This window comes from Amblyomma americanum, chromosome 9, assembly GCF_052857255.1.
Source record: "Amblyomma americanum isolate KBUSLIRL-KWMA chromosome 9, ASM5285725v1, whole genome shotgun sequence".
Classification (NCBI taxonomy): domain Eukaryota; kingdom Metazoa; phylum Arthropoda; class Arachnida; order Ixodida; family Ixodidae; genus Amblyomma; species Amblyomma americanum.
In genome coordinates, this window is record NC_135505.1 from 118495409 (window position 1) to 118511619 (window position 16211).

The 16211-nt window shown below is 48.9% G+C and overlaps 1 protein-coding gene across 1 annotated transcript in view; it reads left to right on the forward strand.

Annotated features, from left to right (window-relative positions):
- Positions 1–15005, forward strand: part of LOC144105409 (uncharacterized) — a 64473-nt gene extending 49468 nt beyond the window's left edge. The window contains exons 2-3 of the mRNA XM_077638526.1: positions 11308–12664; positions 14008–15005. Coding sequence (XP_077494652.1) covers positions 11493–12664; positions 14008–14857 — 2022 coding nt within the window. The 5' untranslated portion in view covers positions 11308–11492 and the 3' untranslated portion in view covers positions 14858–15005. The remainder of the gene's footprint in view (positions 1–11307; positions 12665–14007) is intronic.
- Positions 15006–16211: the final 1206 nt, after the last annotated feature.

A 16211-nucleotide genomic window follows, 5' to 3' on the forward strand; every position in this document is an offset into this window, starting at 1 on the left:
TTCATCTCGGCGCAAAGGTGCCGACTATGGTCGAAGGCGCCATCACGCTCAGCGCTCGGCATAATATTTTAGAAGAGCCGGGGGTTTCGGACAAATGACCCAGCTATAGAGCGGCTTGCAGGAATGAGAAATAGATGCGCCAAAGCTTCCCCCACCCGCGAAAAAGAAGAAACAGGCGTGCAAATGATATTCGCGTCGTCACTTCGTTTTGCTACGCAATCCATGCCAAAAGAGCCTAAAAGGGGTGTACATCCTAAGCCAAAAAGGGAGTAAAATGGGACGAACTTGAGCCCTTAGCCTGCCTGTAGGGACAGCTCGCGGGACACTCACTCAAATCCCGCGCCCTTCACAGCGAGTACCCTCGACCACCGTTCCTCTCCCGAGTGGGCGAGGGGGACCGGGCTACGCGGTGAGGCTATTTAAGTGAGGCCCGACAGCCAGGGTGGCCGCTCTTTCCTGCCACTACGACCCCTGACCTCCTGCCAGGACGATCTCGGACCCCCTGCCACGACAACCACCACGTGAGAACGAACCCCTTTATTCCTACGACCTCGCACGAGCCTCTGTCTGTGCCTCCTTGCGCAGAGGAATCGCCCACAAACAACTGTGCCCAACGTGGGGCTTTTCTCTGCCCCACGTTTTTTTTCTGGACGATTTCTCTGCCGATTTTGGAGCGTGCAGCCAGACTCGTTTCAGGCGCTTTTTGTTTTGGAACCCGTCGAACCGGTGTAGGGTTACACCGTAGATCAGGCGGAATGCTCGCGGAGTGTGGCTTTTACAGAGTTTTGAATTTTGTTAGGGGTTTTGTGTTGTTTCTGCACTTTTCGAGCGTTTTTTGTTGACTATGCTGGAGGAGCTCGCGTTGCGCACCCAACACCCAGGGGGAAGCCTACTCGGGTAGAACGCGCAATGCAGGAGCTATACAACAGGGAAGATCCGAAGGCAACCGACCGAGATCAGATAGCGCGTGGGATCAGGCAGTGCTATCCACGCTTCAAGCAGTATTTTCGTGGCCGTGGTTTTGCAAACCTGGAGGCCTTAGCACAGATGGCCAAGGCCGTGCAGGCGGATTTACTTGCCGAACTGCGCCACGAAACACCCCCTGACCAGCCGAATCGCCAGAACCGAGAGGCGCCTGGGATGGAGGCCGAGACTCCGCGATAAGATGCCGAGACTCCGCGATAAGATACCCAGACTCCGCGATAAGATGCCCAGACTCCACGATAAGAGGCCGGGGCGCAGAGGAAACGGCGGTATCCCTCGCGCGCTTGACCCGTACGCGTTCCAGCAGCCGCGTCACGAGGGCCTCAGTGACCGAGCGAGCGCCAGGAATGCGCGGGGAGAGGGGAGAGTCGTCCCCAACCGTTTCGTGGAACGTGGGGACCGCCGTCCACGCGGAGGGGTGAACTAACGGCTTTGTTAGAATTGCAAGCAGGCCTGCCACGTGGCATGCGAATGCCAAGCTAGTCGTGAGCAGGGATTCGACCAACGCTGGCGGCGATAAGTGGCGGCTGCGGCCTTTCGCTGTCTGCGGGAGAATTTGGCGAAGGTCAAAGCCGCAAGTCAGGAAGGGAACTCCCGCGCCGCGCTCACCCGTAGAGCGCAAGGAGTTGCTTCGTGCTCAAGCCCATTTATGCTAGTGCAGTTAGCGGGTTGATGCTACTCCGTACTCGTCGGCACGAGCTCAACGCTATCACTGGTAGGCGACGAGATGTACGAAGCCTGCCAGATACGTAACATCCGTGTCAGACCGGCCGAAGCCCCTCTAAGCTTAGCGGCTGGGGCGTCAAAGGCAGAGGGAGCAGTACGTCTCGTGATGCGCTTTGACGGCACAAAGCGGAAACATCGCTTCGTCTATCTGCCCGGCTTGCCGAAACCAGTCATTCTGGGAAGGGATTTCCTCTTGAGAGAAGGCATTGTGCTCGACTAGGGGGAGAATGGCTGTCGCTACAGCCCGCTCGCCCCCCCCCCCCCCCCCCCTCATTACCTCCGAAAGCGCACACCTGCACGACTGCCCTGCACAAAGGGCGGGTGTCCACGCCTGTGCGACAAGAAGGCAGGGAGGGGGTGGGGGGTGGGGGTAGCCTCGAGATGCTGAAAGGCGGTGGCCCGTCAGACCTAGTAGTCGGCGCCGAAGGCTTGCGGAAACTTTTCTCTCGCTTTCGGATTGCTAGCAGAGGGTATTTGCCGATTAAGGTGGCGGGAGGTGACACTGAAAACCGCATTCACTTGCTGCCGCGGGCTCTTCGAATTTACTCGACTCCCGTTTGTTTGTTCTAACGCCCCGAGCACTTCCATGCGACTGATGGACATCGTGCTGGGTGGCCTAAGGTCTAACTACGGCGTGGCGTACCTCGACAACGCTGTGATATTCTCACAGTCGTTCGAAAAACACCTCATTCACCTGAATTCCGTTCTCGAAAGCATGAGACGCGCCGGTCAAATCATCAGCCCAAAGAAAGTGCAGTTGGCATCGAAGAGAGTGAACCTGTTGGACTTAGTCGTGGATGATGGCACATTGAGACCGAATGATGACAAACTGCAGGCAGTTCCGAACTACCCTTGCCCTATAGATTTGAAAAGCTTGCAGAGGTTTCTGCAAGCTGTTCGCAGCTTGCAAGGCCGCTGAACCTGCTTTAGCGTAAAGGCCTGAAGTGGGTCTGGGGCAAGAATCAGAGTGGCGCATTTGTTGCCTCGGCTAACCTGATAGCGAATATCGCTAGTCTGCGCCTCCCGGCCTAAACAAGCAGTTTGTCTTCCAGACATAAGATAGTGACGATAGCCATGATAGTGTTTTGTTGCAGGAACACGAGGGCAAGCTGCGCCCTGTCGCGTTCGCTAGCCCCACGCTCATGATCGGCGGAGCGGAATTACTGCGTGACGGAAAAGGAATGCCTGGCGATCACGTTCGCATTGTCAAAATACCTAGATGGAGCGGTCTTCACCGTGTAGACGTATCACCAGGCACTGTCGTGGTTAAAGAGGCTAAAAAGTTCCGCAGGCAGACTCGCGAGATAGGCGCTGACGTTGCAACATTAGGCGTACGCCATTGAGTACCTCCGGGACAGCACGAAGGCTGGCGGAAGCGCTTCAGCGGCGCAGCCCAGCACCTCCTCTCCAACAGTGGAGATGGTTGGAGGAGCCCGGTTTGGCGAAAGAGTAGACGTACAAAGGTCCCACACCATTCTGTGAGAGAAGGAAAGCGCAGCAGTTCGTGGCGGCGACCGCTCGGCTGCCAAGGAGCGAGGCAGAGGGAAACCTGTTTTGGGGAGTAGGGGTCAGCCTCGGTGTCCTTACTGTCTGGCCCCTCACCTGTTTCATTTCTCCAGTCTGCTTGCTATCCCTTTTTCCAGTGCCCCAGATCAGGTGCTTCCCATAGCGATGGCAGATGCTGTGGCTAGCAAAAAATCTTGCTTCCTCTTTATAATTATTGTTAAATAAACTACTATTACTGCTGCTAGCAGTCAGTAGAGAAGAGCTGATCAAGGCCCAGAAAGCAGATGGCCTCGCGTAGAGGAATCATCCACAAGCCGTAGGGACCAAAGGGTACGGCGCTAACTGTCACTGGTTATGCCTTTATAATTAGCCTCTGAACGAGTAGAATGAGTAATGCCTTGAATTGATTTTCCCTCTCGATCTTATAGGGGGAATTAGGATTTGATTTTGATGGTTAAAGGATGCTTGCCGCCTTCTAGATTCCATATTGCTCAATCACGTTGCTGGAGGACACTTCTGGAGAGGTTAACTTTTTATTTACAATTAATAAAACAAGGAAGGATAAAAGCAATGAGAAGAGGTATTTACATTTGACTGACTCGTAGTTTTACTTGACGGATCAGCCTTCGGCCCCGCCAAGAAAGCTTCTTTTATACCCTATGTCCTTGTGTTTGTGAACTTACCAATTAAGTTCACAAACACTCACCCAATACATCATTGGGGAAAGGAAAATATAACCAATCAACTATTGGGGAAAGGAAAACGCATTAAATCAAAGATTGGGCAAAGAAGATAGGTGATCTAAATCATTTGGGAAAGGTAAACATAACCACTCAACGATTGCGGAAAGGAAAACGCAGCAAATCAATTATTGTGGAAAAACGGAAGTAAAGCTGCAAATGGGCCTAGTTGGTTCATATTTAAACTCATTAGTGCGCTACTCATGGGAACCGAGAACACTGGACGCAAAAACTCCACACACATACGGGGCGCAAGCTATCAACTGAATTTATTGCGCGGTGAACTCATTTTATATGAATGTTTGATTTTCCCTTTTTTCCTTTTAACCATTCATTTAATATAATATTAATTTTTCCTTAATTTTTACCTTTTTACGATTAATATAATATGAATGGTTAAAAGGAAAAAAATTAACGAAAAATCAAACATTCAAACAAAATGATTTCACCGAGCAATAAATTCAGTTGATAGTTTTGCGCCCTGTCTGTGTGTGGGGTTTTTGCGTCCAGTGTTGTTCGCTGCCGTGAGTAGCGCACTGATGAAGTTAGACGTGCAAAGATGATAGGTAACCTAGAACAACACTGTGCAAGTATGTACTCTCCACTACCGAGATTTCTGAGTATCCCCCTTTCCTCACGCGAGCTTAGCGAACACTCGCTTTCCCACCGACGCGGGTTGTTCCAACATCAGGCAGAGTTTCAATGAAAGGCCATATAAGGGACCGTCACACACGCACTGTCATCTGCACAGTAGATGGACGAACACAAAACTCTCGTGCCAAGCGTGTCTCCCGCGTGTCTCCCCCCTGTGCATGTGAGCTGAGGTTGACTACTCGTGTTAACGAGCGGTCATACTTCATGTCTGCAGTTAGCCGGGCGTTGTCTTGTTGACCGCGCCTCAAGCTGTCAACGACCCCACCCTTTGAGCAGCGGCGCCCCTGACATTGGACAAAAGCCACGCGACGCGGATTATGATTGCTCTCCCCCGTCCGCATGCGCCCGCCTAGCAGCAAGAATGCGCACAATGGGATGCGACCCGACGTACACGCTCCTGGAGGGGTTTGACCTTTCCCGTATTCTCGAAATCCTCCGATGTCCGGCTTCCCTGATCCCGCTGGGTAGGGACTGTGACTTACCCCCTTGTCTGCCTTTGTGCGGAGGGCAGACAAAAAAGAAACTCCGTGGACATTTGTAGTAGTAGTAAGTGGTTTATTAAAACAATAATAAAAAGGAGGAAAAAATTTTTGCTCGCCCCGGCACCTGCCATCGATACCGAAGCACCTGAGCTGGCGCAGCGGAATAAAAAAAAAGGATAGCAGGCAGAATGAAGGAAAGAAACGAAAGAGGTGAGGAGACAGCAAGACAGGATTAGAACAAGTTTTTGGGCCGGTTCATAACTTTCTTTATTCATAACGGCAACGAAGGAGCACAAACACAAGTGAAGAAACACGCAAACACACGGACGAACGCTGCACCAGTCCTGGAACACTCGCACCTGACGCCAAAGCTTCCAGGACTGGTGCAGCATTCGTCCGTGTGTTTGCGTTTTTCTTCTCTTGTGTTTGTGCTCCTTTGCTGCCGTTATTAATCAATGGACATACCTTTTTCGTGAACCCAAACGTGGCCGACAATGCGTAGCTTCGCGAACTTCACTCCTTGTTTTTAAACAAAAATAATGGTAATGAAAACGCAGGACCATCAACTAACCCATGTTACCTCTTTTAATAATCTATGACCGAGAGTGCAGGGGGCACCTGATGCTGCGAGCATTAGTCATTAAGGAAGCAACCATTACATCCTTATGGACTAACCGCATGCGGGCATCCTACTTCACCGATGCTAATTATGTCGCAACTTCACACTCGGAGCCAAAAAATGAGTACAATGAGACCGACCTCGCCATTTATTTCTCGCGATGAAGTTATTCTGCGGCGATATTAAACAGCCGCTCATGTCTCCTTGCATTTAATTCCTAATGAAGTACTGCTTGCTCTTTTAGGGACTATATTGGCTGTCGCAACTCAGTTAGTGCCCAAAGGATTCATTCCGGTAGTACTCGTAGTACTTTTCGGCTAGCAGTGTGGCGTACTAGGAAATGCGCGATCGAATGAGGACGTTCATGCAGTTTTTTTTTTTAGATTTCGAGAAACGGTTTGATTAAGTCTGATAGCCGCTCTCTTGCAGAGGAGGGGCCATCCGTGCGCTGTAGGATTCTGCAGACGGGTGGCAAGGCACAATCAGCCCTCGCTTTAAAACGCGCAGGTTTCGTTCGTTATCGTATAGTTGCGTCGATGGCACGGAGCGTGGTAGTGGCACATGACTGCCATTACCACACGTGCACGAAGATTGCTTCGGACGGTGCCGCATAATGCAAATAGCTGCCACGCACTTCACGGTTCAGATGATGGCTCAAGAGCAGTGCAAGTTTTTCTCAGCCCCAGATTGCAAGATTGCCGCCGACGTCGCGCTCAAAGGTGCCCCGGTTGCGCAGTCAAGACTTCCAGTCAACTAAGTGACCATTTGTAGAAGTCCCCATTGAGACGGAAGAAACGCCAAAGCATAAGGGCATCTGACCCTACCGACAGAATAGAACTGGCAGAGCTATCGAAGTTAATAAATAAGCGCAAGGGGGTAGCCGACATAAGGAAGTTTAATATGGAGAAAATCCAGCATGCTCTAAAGAACGGAGGTAGCCTAAAAGCGGTGAAGAGGAAACTAGGCATAGGTAGAAACCAGTTGTATGCGTTAAGAGACATTGCCTTGCTGAGTCGTCAGGAGGTGAACTACAAATATGATCAATGAGTTAGACAGGCAGACCAGAACGCTGGGTCTAAAAATTAACATATAAAAAACCAAAGTAATGTTAAATAATCTAGCAAGGAAACAGCAGTTCACAATTGGCAGCGAGGGACTGGAAGTGGTAAAGGAATACATATCCTTAAGGCAGGTAGTGGCAACTGGTCAGGATTATGAGAGGGAAATAACTAGAAGGATGTGTAGCGCATATGGCAGGTTCTCTCAGATCATGAATGGCAGTTTACCAATATCCCTCAAGAGAAAACTGTACAATAGCTGTATCTTACCTCACCTACGGGACAGAAACGTGGAGGCTAACGAAAAGGGTTCAGCTTAAGTTAAGGACAGCACAGCGAGCCATGGAAAGAAAAATGATAGGTGTAACGTTAAGAGACCGGAAACGGGCAGAGTGGTTGAGGGAACAAACGCGGGTTAATGACGTCCTAGTCGAAATCAAGAGGAGGAGCAAATGGGCTTGGGCAGGGCATGTGATTCGAAAGCAAGATAACCGCTGTTTCTTAAGGGTAACGGAGTAGATTCCACGAGAAAGTAAGCCTAGCAAGGGGCAAGGTTAGGTGGCGGATGAGATTAAGAAGTTTGCAGACAAAGAGTGGATGCAGCTGGCAAAAGACAGGGTTAACTGGACAGACACGGGAGAGGCCTTTGCCCTGCATTGGGTGTAGTCAGGCTGCTGCTGCTGATGATGATGATTGAGACGGGAATGTACAGGCGGTCATCAATGATCGTATGCAAAAAAGCCTAACGTTTTTTACGTGCAATTTGCTTTTAGAAAATACACGTCAACTGAAGCAGTTGTATCTAAATTAAAGATACGTATTCTGCAAACTATAGCAATAACATGTTCACGATTGCTTTCTTTGTTGATGTCGCATAAACCGCTTGACTCTCTCGACCACCAAATTTGATTCAGTAAGCTCCAATCTCAAAGAATTCACGGGCAGTGCTAAGAATTACTTGAATCCTAACTTGAAAGCAGAGCTCAGTTTGCAAACCCGAAGACATGGACACTTCAATACAATTTATTACGCACGGTGACGATTGCCCTCGGCTTATTTGACGTTCAAAAATTAATAACATAAGAATGCAACGATGTTCTTGCTAAACTATCCGTGTGGTCAAAAGTAAACCGAACCAAAAATAATGCTACGGAAACTAAAGTAGCGGTTTTCCACGCTAAAAATGAGAGCTTATAGCTAACCTTACAATTAAATTCAGAAACAAGGAATCGAGGTTTTTGACGCCCACGATATGTTTGGATTATTCTTTTTTTTAAACTTAGGTAGGGACACTCATATTAATGTACAATCTTCAGTCGCGGGAGCTGGATCACAATGTGAAAATACGCATCTTTTCAACGCCATACTTAAGCTACATCATTACAATAACCGTTACAGTATCAAACACTGTGTAGTTCTCATCGAAATTGTTATACTTAGTTTGGCGTACTACAACTGGGGCTTCTTACAATTCATAAGCAAATAATTAGTCATATTGGTAACATGAAACCAAGGGTCACTGCAAAAAATGCATTAAGGTTAATTGAATTAGTTCGTAATGAGCACATTAAAAAAATTTTGAGTATTGAAAACAATATGCTCTTTCACACGGGCAATATTAATTAAATAACATCATTAGCTTCTCTAATATACACAAGATATCTGGATAAATGGCAAATCCCTTTCGTACATTTTATTTACATCAAGCTTTGTCACACAACCTCTCACTTATACTAAACACCACGGCATTAACACAACACAAACAAAATCAAGCAACTTGTGACCCAGAAGTTCGATGCCGTGAATACACAATAAGCTCGCAATGCTCAAACGTTGCGACAACAAGAAGGGTTTGAAGCGTTATACCTTCCGACATATGTATCGGACAGGCTTTACATTCGTGAATCCCTGGGAGTCCTCCTGGCGCAGTGGCTCAGCGGTTTTAAGCGATGAGCAACTGACCTGTGATCGCAGGTGCAAATATCTGTGGGCCTTGTGCGACCCAGGTTGCGGTTCCCGAGCGACCAATCATTTAACTGCCATCTGCCGTGATGGGCTATTTGCTCACTATCCGGAGGGCAGGTGGTGATAACGCCGCTAGGTCACGTGACCTAGGTGGCCCACCTGCCTCTTAGGTTGCTTCCGTGGTCGCCACTTGCGAGAGTCATGCTCGCGATATCTCGCTAACGCCGACACCAGGTTTTCGGAGAACAAGGCCTCAAACGTTGTCACGTTAAAATAGTAGCGTATATGCAAAAGATTGCCCATAATGCAATGGGCGAACGGGTATGGTGTACGTGTGCCAAACTGGCCAAACTTTGCTGTAGTGCTGCGTATAGTGCAAGAAAGGACGGTTCGTCGATTACGGCGCTCGGGTCGCGTTTAAAATTTCGTAGACGCGATTGAATTTCGTTCACTTCATTGCCAGACGGGCCGTTGCATTAATGACTGCGCAGGAAAACATTTGCGCATTCATATGTGCGATTTACGCATTTTTTGTGAGCATTGCGCGTACTGCATACGGTGTGAGCCACGGTTACACGAGAAAAAGATTCCAGACAGAAGCTGTGATACAAATGGGCGAGAACTGTTGGAATCGCTTCATATATAAAAAAAAGAAGTGAGCGCTTGAAAAAAAACTTGGTGCTGGACTAAGTGATGACCCATTCTTAGAGATAGATAGATAAACAGAGGGTGGAAAGGCAGGGATGTTAACCAGAAAGGTTTCCGGTTGGCTACCCTGCAGTGGGAAGGGAATTAAATGGGGAAGAGGGAAGCAACGGGAAACAGTCACAATCTGTCAATCAAGGCGGTCTCTCGCATAAAAACAAAACAGTGCCTCGTAAGCCTTGATGGCAGTCGACTGTTGTAACCACGGACCGAAGATCTTGTCCTCTGTGAAAGGGCGAGGATCAAGGCGGTCCAGTGCGCAGGCGCTGTAAACGCAAAAGGGGGCCTCAGTGGCTTCGGCTGCTGATCCACTGTGCCGTCCTTCGTAGCCAACGTGCACCTATGGGAAGTCACCCCAACCTTGTTACAAATTGTGTTTGGACTTTAAGTTGATAACAAGGCGTCGTGTTTACACTTGAGTGATCAGAAACTTAGTTAACCTGTGGTTTTCAGCGCCATCTGTAGCACAACTCGGCCCTGCAAATTGCAGGCTGATAGCCGTATGAAATCTCTTCAGCCGCTACCAAATTGAATGCTTGCGAGTTGCAACAGCCCGTGTTTTACGACTAGCGCAAAGTTTTTAGATAACACTGAACAACCGCGACGAACTTGGAGGAACAGGCAAGAACTGTGTTAGTCGGCGGCTGGACACCCATAGCGCGCCAGGAAACAAAACGCAGAAACAAGTAAACAAAAATGCGATCTATTCTATGCTACGCCTGGACTAGCCCACTGAATAAATACATGCGTACGTCTTTTTTTTTTGCATGCATTGACGCCGACTCCTGTCAGTAAAGTTTATGCACTCTTTTGTTGGCATGTCCCGTGCCTTCACTCAGAACGGCGACTAAGTGATCGATGCCAACTTCAAACGGCTCATCGCCTAATTGTAAATCTTCCCCTGCCGTCCAGTGCGCGAGGGACTTGCGGGGCTTCGTGCTAGAGGCACTTTGAAAAGTTATTCCTCGCTTCTCCATATCGGGATCATGCAGTCCGATCAGTGCTCTTGTTTTGACAGCTTTCCTCGTTTCTGAGTGCTGATCTTCTCCCGTGAACCCATCGTTGTACAGCCCGTTCATGACACCACCGCTCTCAGCTCACCGTCGATACACGGGTCATAACTTTCGCGGGCATGCGTAACGTTTCTTTTCGGCGCTACGGCGCCGAAGCGCATCTTTCGTCTCCATTCTATCTGTACGAAACAGAGGTGTTTGTCAATTTGACGGCGCCGTCGGAAAGCCAGTGCACTTGTAGCTTCTTTCGTGAAGCTAACTCACTGGTTTTTCTGTTTTCTGCACCGCGTGTTTCGCATTGCACGTTGACGCATGGGAGAACATGCAGACTACGACGAAATGCAAGAACCCCTTCCAAATCAAAAGCGCCACGCTCGCTGAACCCCAGATGGCTTACGTACGCACAAATACAAACTAGATACGTTACAGACAGACCTGTGCTGCTGGCGGTTCTTCTGTGCATTTTCCATGACACCGATGGTAATAAAGAAAAAAAGTGGTGATAGGCGAGACATCAGAGTACTCATCGGCACATGTATGTATAAGGCATGGGTTTGAAAGCCACTCACGCATATATTTTGCCGGACAAAAATTCGCGGATAAGAAGGGGTGGAACTGTAGCCGCTAAAAGCATTCCTTCATTGCAAGACTGACATCCAAAAATGACGTTACAAACTTCATGATCCTCGTCCTCCAGCATAGGGTGTGATTAGCGTCGCGATATGGTGTTGCCTGTGTTGCTTCGTGCACACAACGTTCTCTGTGCCTAAAGTATTTATCTGATAAGATTGCGACAAGATATAAATTTACAGACATACACGTATACATAGGTGCATTCTTTCCATTACCTTTCAGGATTTCAAGCACCACACTGCTCGGAAATTCGGTCTTCGGAACAAGTGGACTGGTAATTTCGCCGTCGACACCGAGCAAGCGACAGTTCCAGCGTGTGCGGCGCCGTCCAAACGCGAAGCAAGATCGGACAGGCTTTCCCGAGACATTCGTCTACGTGGCGTTGGGCGTTTCATTCTTGGTGAACCATGGCTGACACTGTCTCCGTTACAACCGAAAACTGGAAGGGCCAGTTAAACTTTGAGAGCACATGCAAGTCTTCAGGACCTCTGGACAGGTGTGGCCTCATCTCGGAGCTGCACTCCTGGAACCGCGTCCTGTATGGACTGGACCACGAGCTTGCCGAGACACGTCCAGGAAAGCTCAGCCTCCGGTACGTACCTCACGACCCCGTTGTGAAGTGCGGGACGAATGTCACTTCAATGCACTCAGAGGCGGCCTTCCTGATCTCGTGGCTTGTCGAACACCACAGCTGCATCGATGAGCTGGGTATCACGAGCACCGTGACTACAGCCGCGAACTCTCTCCCTCTTCGCCTGCGCCGTCCACCAGGAAAGGACATCCGATATCTCGAGATCACTTTGTGCACGTCCGACGATCCCGGCTTCTACTTGGTGAAGGAGGACGTGGATGCCCTTCGGGGCATCGAACGAATTCACATAAATGACTATGATTCTGCGTTGGAGTCCAGTGCAGTCACCCTTCTGCGAAATAACTCAAGCTCTCTCAGATCTGTCCAGCTGTCCTACACGAATCTGACTGGGGACATCATGGGCGCTCTGAAGCGCCTAGAAAAGTGCGAGTCGTTGACGGTGTTATACTGCACGCGAGACGCCGAAGACCCCTTCTCGGAATCCGAAACGATCACTTCCATTCTACGCAACGTGGCGGCTTTGAAGACGTTCACATTTGCCGGAGACCACGATGAAGAGTGGAATTTCTCAGCTATTTCGGAAGCCCTGAAGACCTCTGCAGCCCTGACGGCACTCGACCTTACTGCAGATGCTGTTGGTGAGAGCAGCTCCCCGAGGGAATTCTTTGCGGCCCTTGAGAACAACACCAGCGTGAGAAAACTGCGACTCGAAGTTGACACCATTGATGTGAGCAGCGGAAAGGCCTTGGCGTCGACTCTGTGCAGGAACACTTGCCTCGTCGACCTTAACCTGGCTGGGTATGTGGAAGAAGACTGTTGGAGCTATTTGGCCGAGGCCCTGTCGCAAAACACTACGCTGGAAATCTTGGATGTCAGTAAAGCTGAATTGGAAGTGTGCGGCGCCTTGTCGCTTTGCGAAGGGATTCGCACCAACAAGACACTGAAGAAGTTGGCGCTTCCTGGTTTCCCGGCTTCCGATGCAGAAAGGTACGCCACTCTGTACAGGTCTTTTCATTCTTTTCCCAGAAATGGGTAGCTTTGCATCTATAGCTGACACTTGCCATTATTTTGAGGTGGTAACTCACTGCAGCTAATTTGCTGCATTGAAAATAGTGACCCTCATAGCTCATGTGTGTCTTCGAGACGCGAAATCTCGAAGGGACACATGTGCTGTGAGGGACCTAGTAGGCGAGGTCTTCGGATTAATTTTGATCAGCTGGGGTTAGGTTATTCAACGTGCGCAGCGCGGGCACCTTTTGCTTTTCGCCTCCAACGAAACGGAACCTCCGTGGTAGTACTCGAAGCCCCTGGACTTTGGGAGCAGCAGCCGAACGACAAAACCACTGAGCCACCGTGACGGGTAGAGAACGATGTATTGCTGCGATAAAAAGAAATGCGAACAGCGAAGCGCTTAGGCGGTTTGTCAGCGCTACTTCATGACGCTGTACTTTGAGCTTCACATGAACGGCGTGTACAATGCAACTGCAACAGAGATAGGAGAGCAAGATTTTACATTCTGGAGACTGAAAATTAGATACCTTGATCTTCCATGCTGTATTTAAGAGTGTTCTGTATAAGTGTTTATGGAGCCCTTATGAATTTCCTTTCCAGCAGCTATTCTTTTCAGTAGTCTTGTTTTGGCGTGGCAGCATTATTTTCATTTAGCGCTGTAGTATGTGTGCGGTGGGCGTGACTGCATCTAGAACGGGGCCGGCGAAAGCATTGAGAATAAGCTACTGCTGCTGCTCAACGCCTCCGTTTAGCATCGTGTTGTGCACAGCGTAGCATGAACATAGCGTATATGTCACCTTCTAAGCCTTCCCTTGACCGCCCAGTTCTTACCACTGCGCAAGAAATGCCGCTCAGGTAGGAAACAGCCGGAGCAAGACGCGGTAGCGTTTCACGACAGTGCAGACATACCACCAGCTTATTAGTTGCGTAATTCTGCAGCTATTGCTAGGTCTGTATTGTTAGATCGTCTCTTTTGGAGGTTGCGGCGTGGCAATTTTGGGAGGGTTTTAATGACTAGAGCCTAGCTAGAACTCTTCAGACGTACGGCTTTCTCACGCGTTCTACTGACTGAGCGTTCTGCCATAGAACACGTTTGTTCTGGTCGTGCACTAACTGCACACGTGCTAGTTAGTGCATCTTTAATCATGAAAAAATCTGCATTTTCCATCCAGTGTTTCCTTTGTTCACCGGCTTTGTTTGCACCGGGTTCTCTCTTAAGCTGACGCTATCCTCCTGCTGAAAGCACGTGTATAGTTTGTTTAGGCTGAGGAGAAGCCTCTTGTTTTTATCGAACTCTGTTGCACTTATCCTTCTTCCAGGAGAGCACTGGCGGAGAAGTTGGAGCACGGTGACGGCTACCGACGCGTGCTGCTGTCTTTTCTGGACGAGTGCGATCTGCTGGCGCTGTCAACCCGCCTGACATGTCTTACGACGTGCCCCGAGGAGCTCCCAGACACCGACTTCTGCAGCCTCTCCGAAACCACCCTGAAGATTTTCCTCAATGCCCTAAACTCCAGCAACCATGTAAAGGCGTTCACCGTTTCCATCGAGGAAAATCCGCAGTCAAAGATAAAACTCCTCTGCGATATGCTCGTGGCCAACAAGTCCATCGACAACCTCAAAATTGCCATCATGAAGGACAATGGTCAGATCACTCAACCACTCCTGAAAGCCATTGAAACTAACGGACGCATAAGCCAGCTAAGGCTTTCCATCTGTGCCGCCGAAATGGGTGCTGCCTCAGCAGTCTCGGACTTCATTGCCTGCAACAGAACAGTCACTACGCTTACGCTTTGGATGGGAGGACTGAACCGGGATGACCTCGTTGAAGAGCTCTCCCGAGGGATGGTGATCAACCGGACCATTGTGCAACATGGAGGGGCAGCCTGGGACGGTATGAGCTACCCAATTTTTGAAGCCTTGCAGAGGAACCGGGTTGCCTTGAATCGTGCTGCCGACTTCGTTCTGGGGATCAGAGACTGTCGGTGTGCGGAAGCCTTCCAGCTTTTCTCCAAGACGGCTCGCCTGGTCGAACTCGTCACGAAGACTTCTGGACAAAACGAACGCGAGGTCAAGCAGGCAATCGCATCAGCAGAGAAGTTCTTGCGAGAAGATATTTTCGACATGAAGGACTTGTCGACTGTTTTGCGGTGTGGCGCCCTGTCGTAAGAGAAACGCGGCTAAATCGTTTCGTTGCCGAGTGCTGACGTGCAATCTTTCGTCGCCTCAAGATTTCTAAGGTCCCCGGCTAGCTTCGCTTTCTGTGATCTCTCAGCCAAAGCTTAATTATGAAGTTTGATAACTTTTTGTAATGTAATTTTTTAGTGCAGTGCCGTTTTAGGCACTCCTATTTCTATTTGTTACACCAGTATTTGCAGAAATATGTGAGTGTACTGTTTGGCCACACTTCATCTGCAATAAAGTTTATCTACAATAATGTACGCTTGTTGAATAGCGTTGTTACTATACTGCACGCCTTACTTCTAGATGTGGTAGATTTGATTCGTTCAGCGCGTCGCACAGAACTGTTTGATGACGCAAGGGAATGCATTAGAAGGCATTATGGAATTAACTATGTTCAGTGCGTTTGCCAACAGAACGCTTCATTAATCTGCTTCACTTGAATGCGGCTGGCTTCTCTTTAAACCATTTGCTTATAGAATTGCACACGTTTCTCTGTTGCTCGAATTTTAGCGGCAGGTAATAACTGAACTCTCGACAACGGGTCTACGTCTCTAGAAGCACTCAATGTTTCAGGATACGAGAGAAATTTTTTAGTTGTTTTACCCGAGCGAAAACACCTTACCCAAGAACTCAAACCAACGCGGAAACAAGGGACGAACAAGAGGCACAACGCGCTTTCCTGCTTAAGTACCAACTCTCCATCTTAACATAAAACACCTTCACCTGCGCAGATTGAACAGTATTATATCAGTTTGAAGACAACATGAGAATAGCGCTTTGCGCAGGATCTACCGTCGCGTGGTTCCTTGCAGTTTTTAGGTAGTGACATGGATTTAGATGCCAATTATCTGTTAGAGCACAGAATGAATTTCTTGCATACGATTCGCGACTTTGAAAGGCTGCCTAAACCAGGTTTTGCCAGGCCGGATCACCGTGCAATGGGTCCTAGCTTTCACAATCAGTTTCAACAGCTACGTTCTGTCGTTTCTTTTTTTTCTTTCGTGGCGTTCACGGCTGTGACTTAGAGCTTTAACTGGGTGAATAATATAAATTCTCGCGAGGATAATACGCCTCCGTGTAATGCGACGAAGCTGAAAACTTCGCAAACATTACCAAAGTCGACTGCCCATCAAGATGTTGATAAACCAGAATAGGATTACTATGATTCTTGAAAACACGATAGAAGCTCTACGCGAAATTCTAGAGGATTGCCTCCCAAGCAGCACCGTGACTTCAAGAAATCGGGATTCAAGGTTTAAGCAGCTACATTGGAGCACGTGAGCACCGTCTAAATAAACTGTGATTTCCAAGCGCCAGTGACGCAGCAATCTGCATCAAT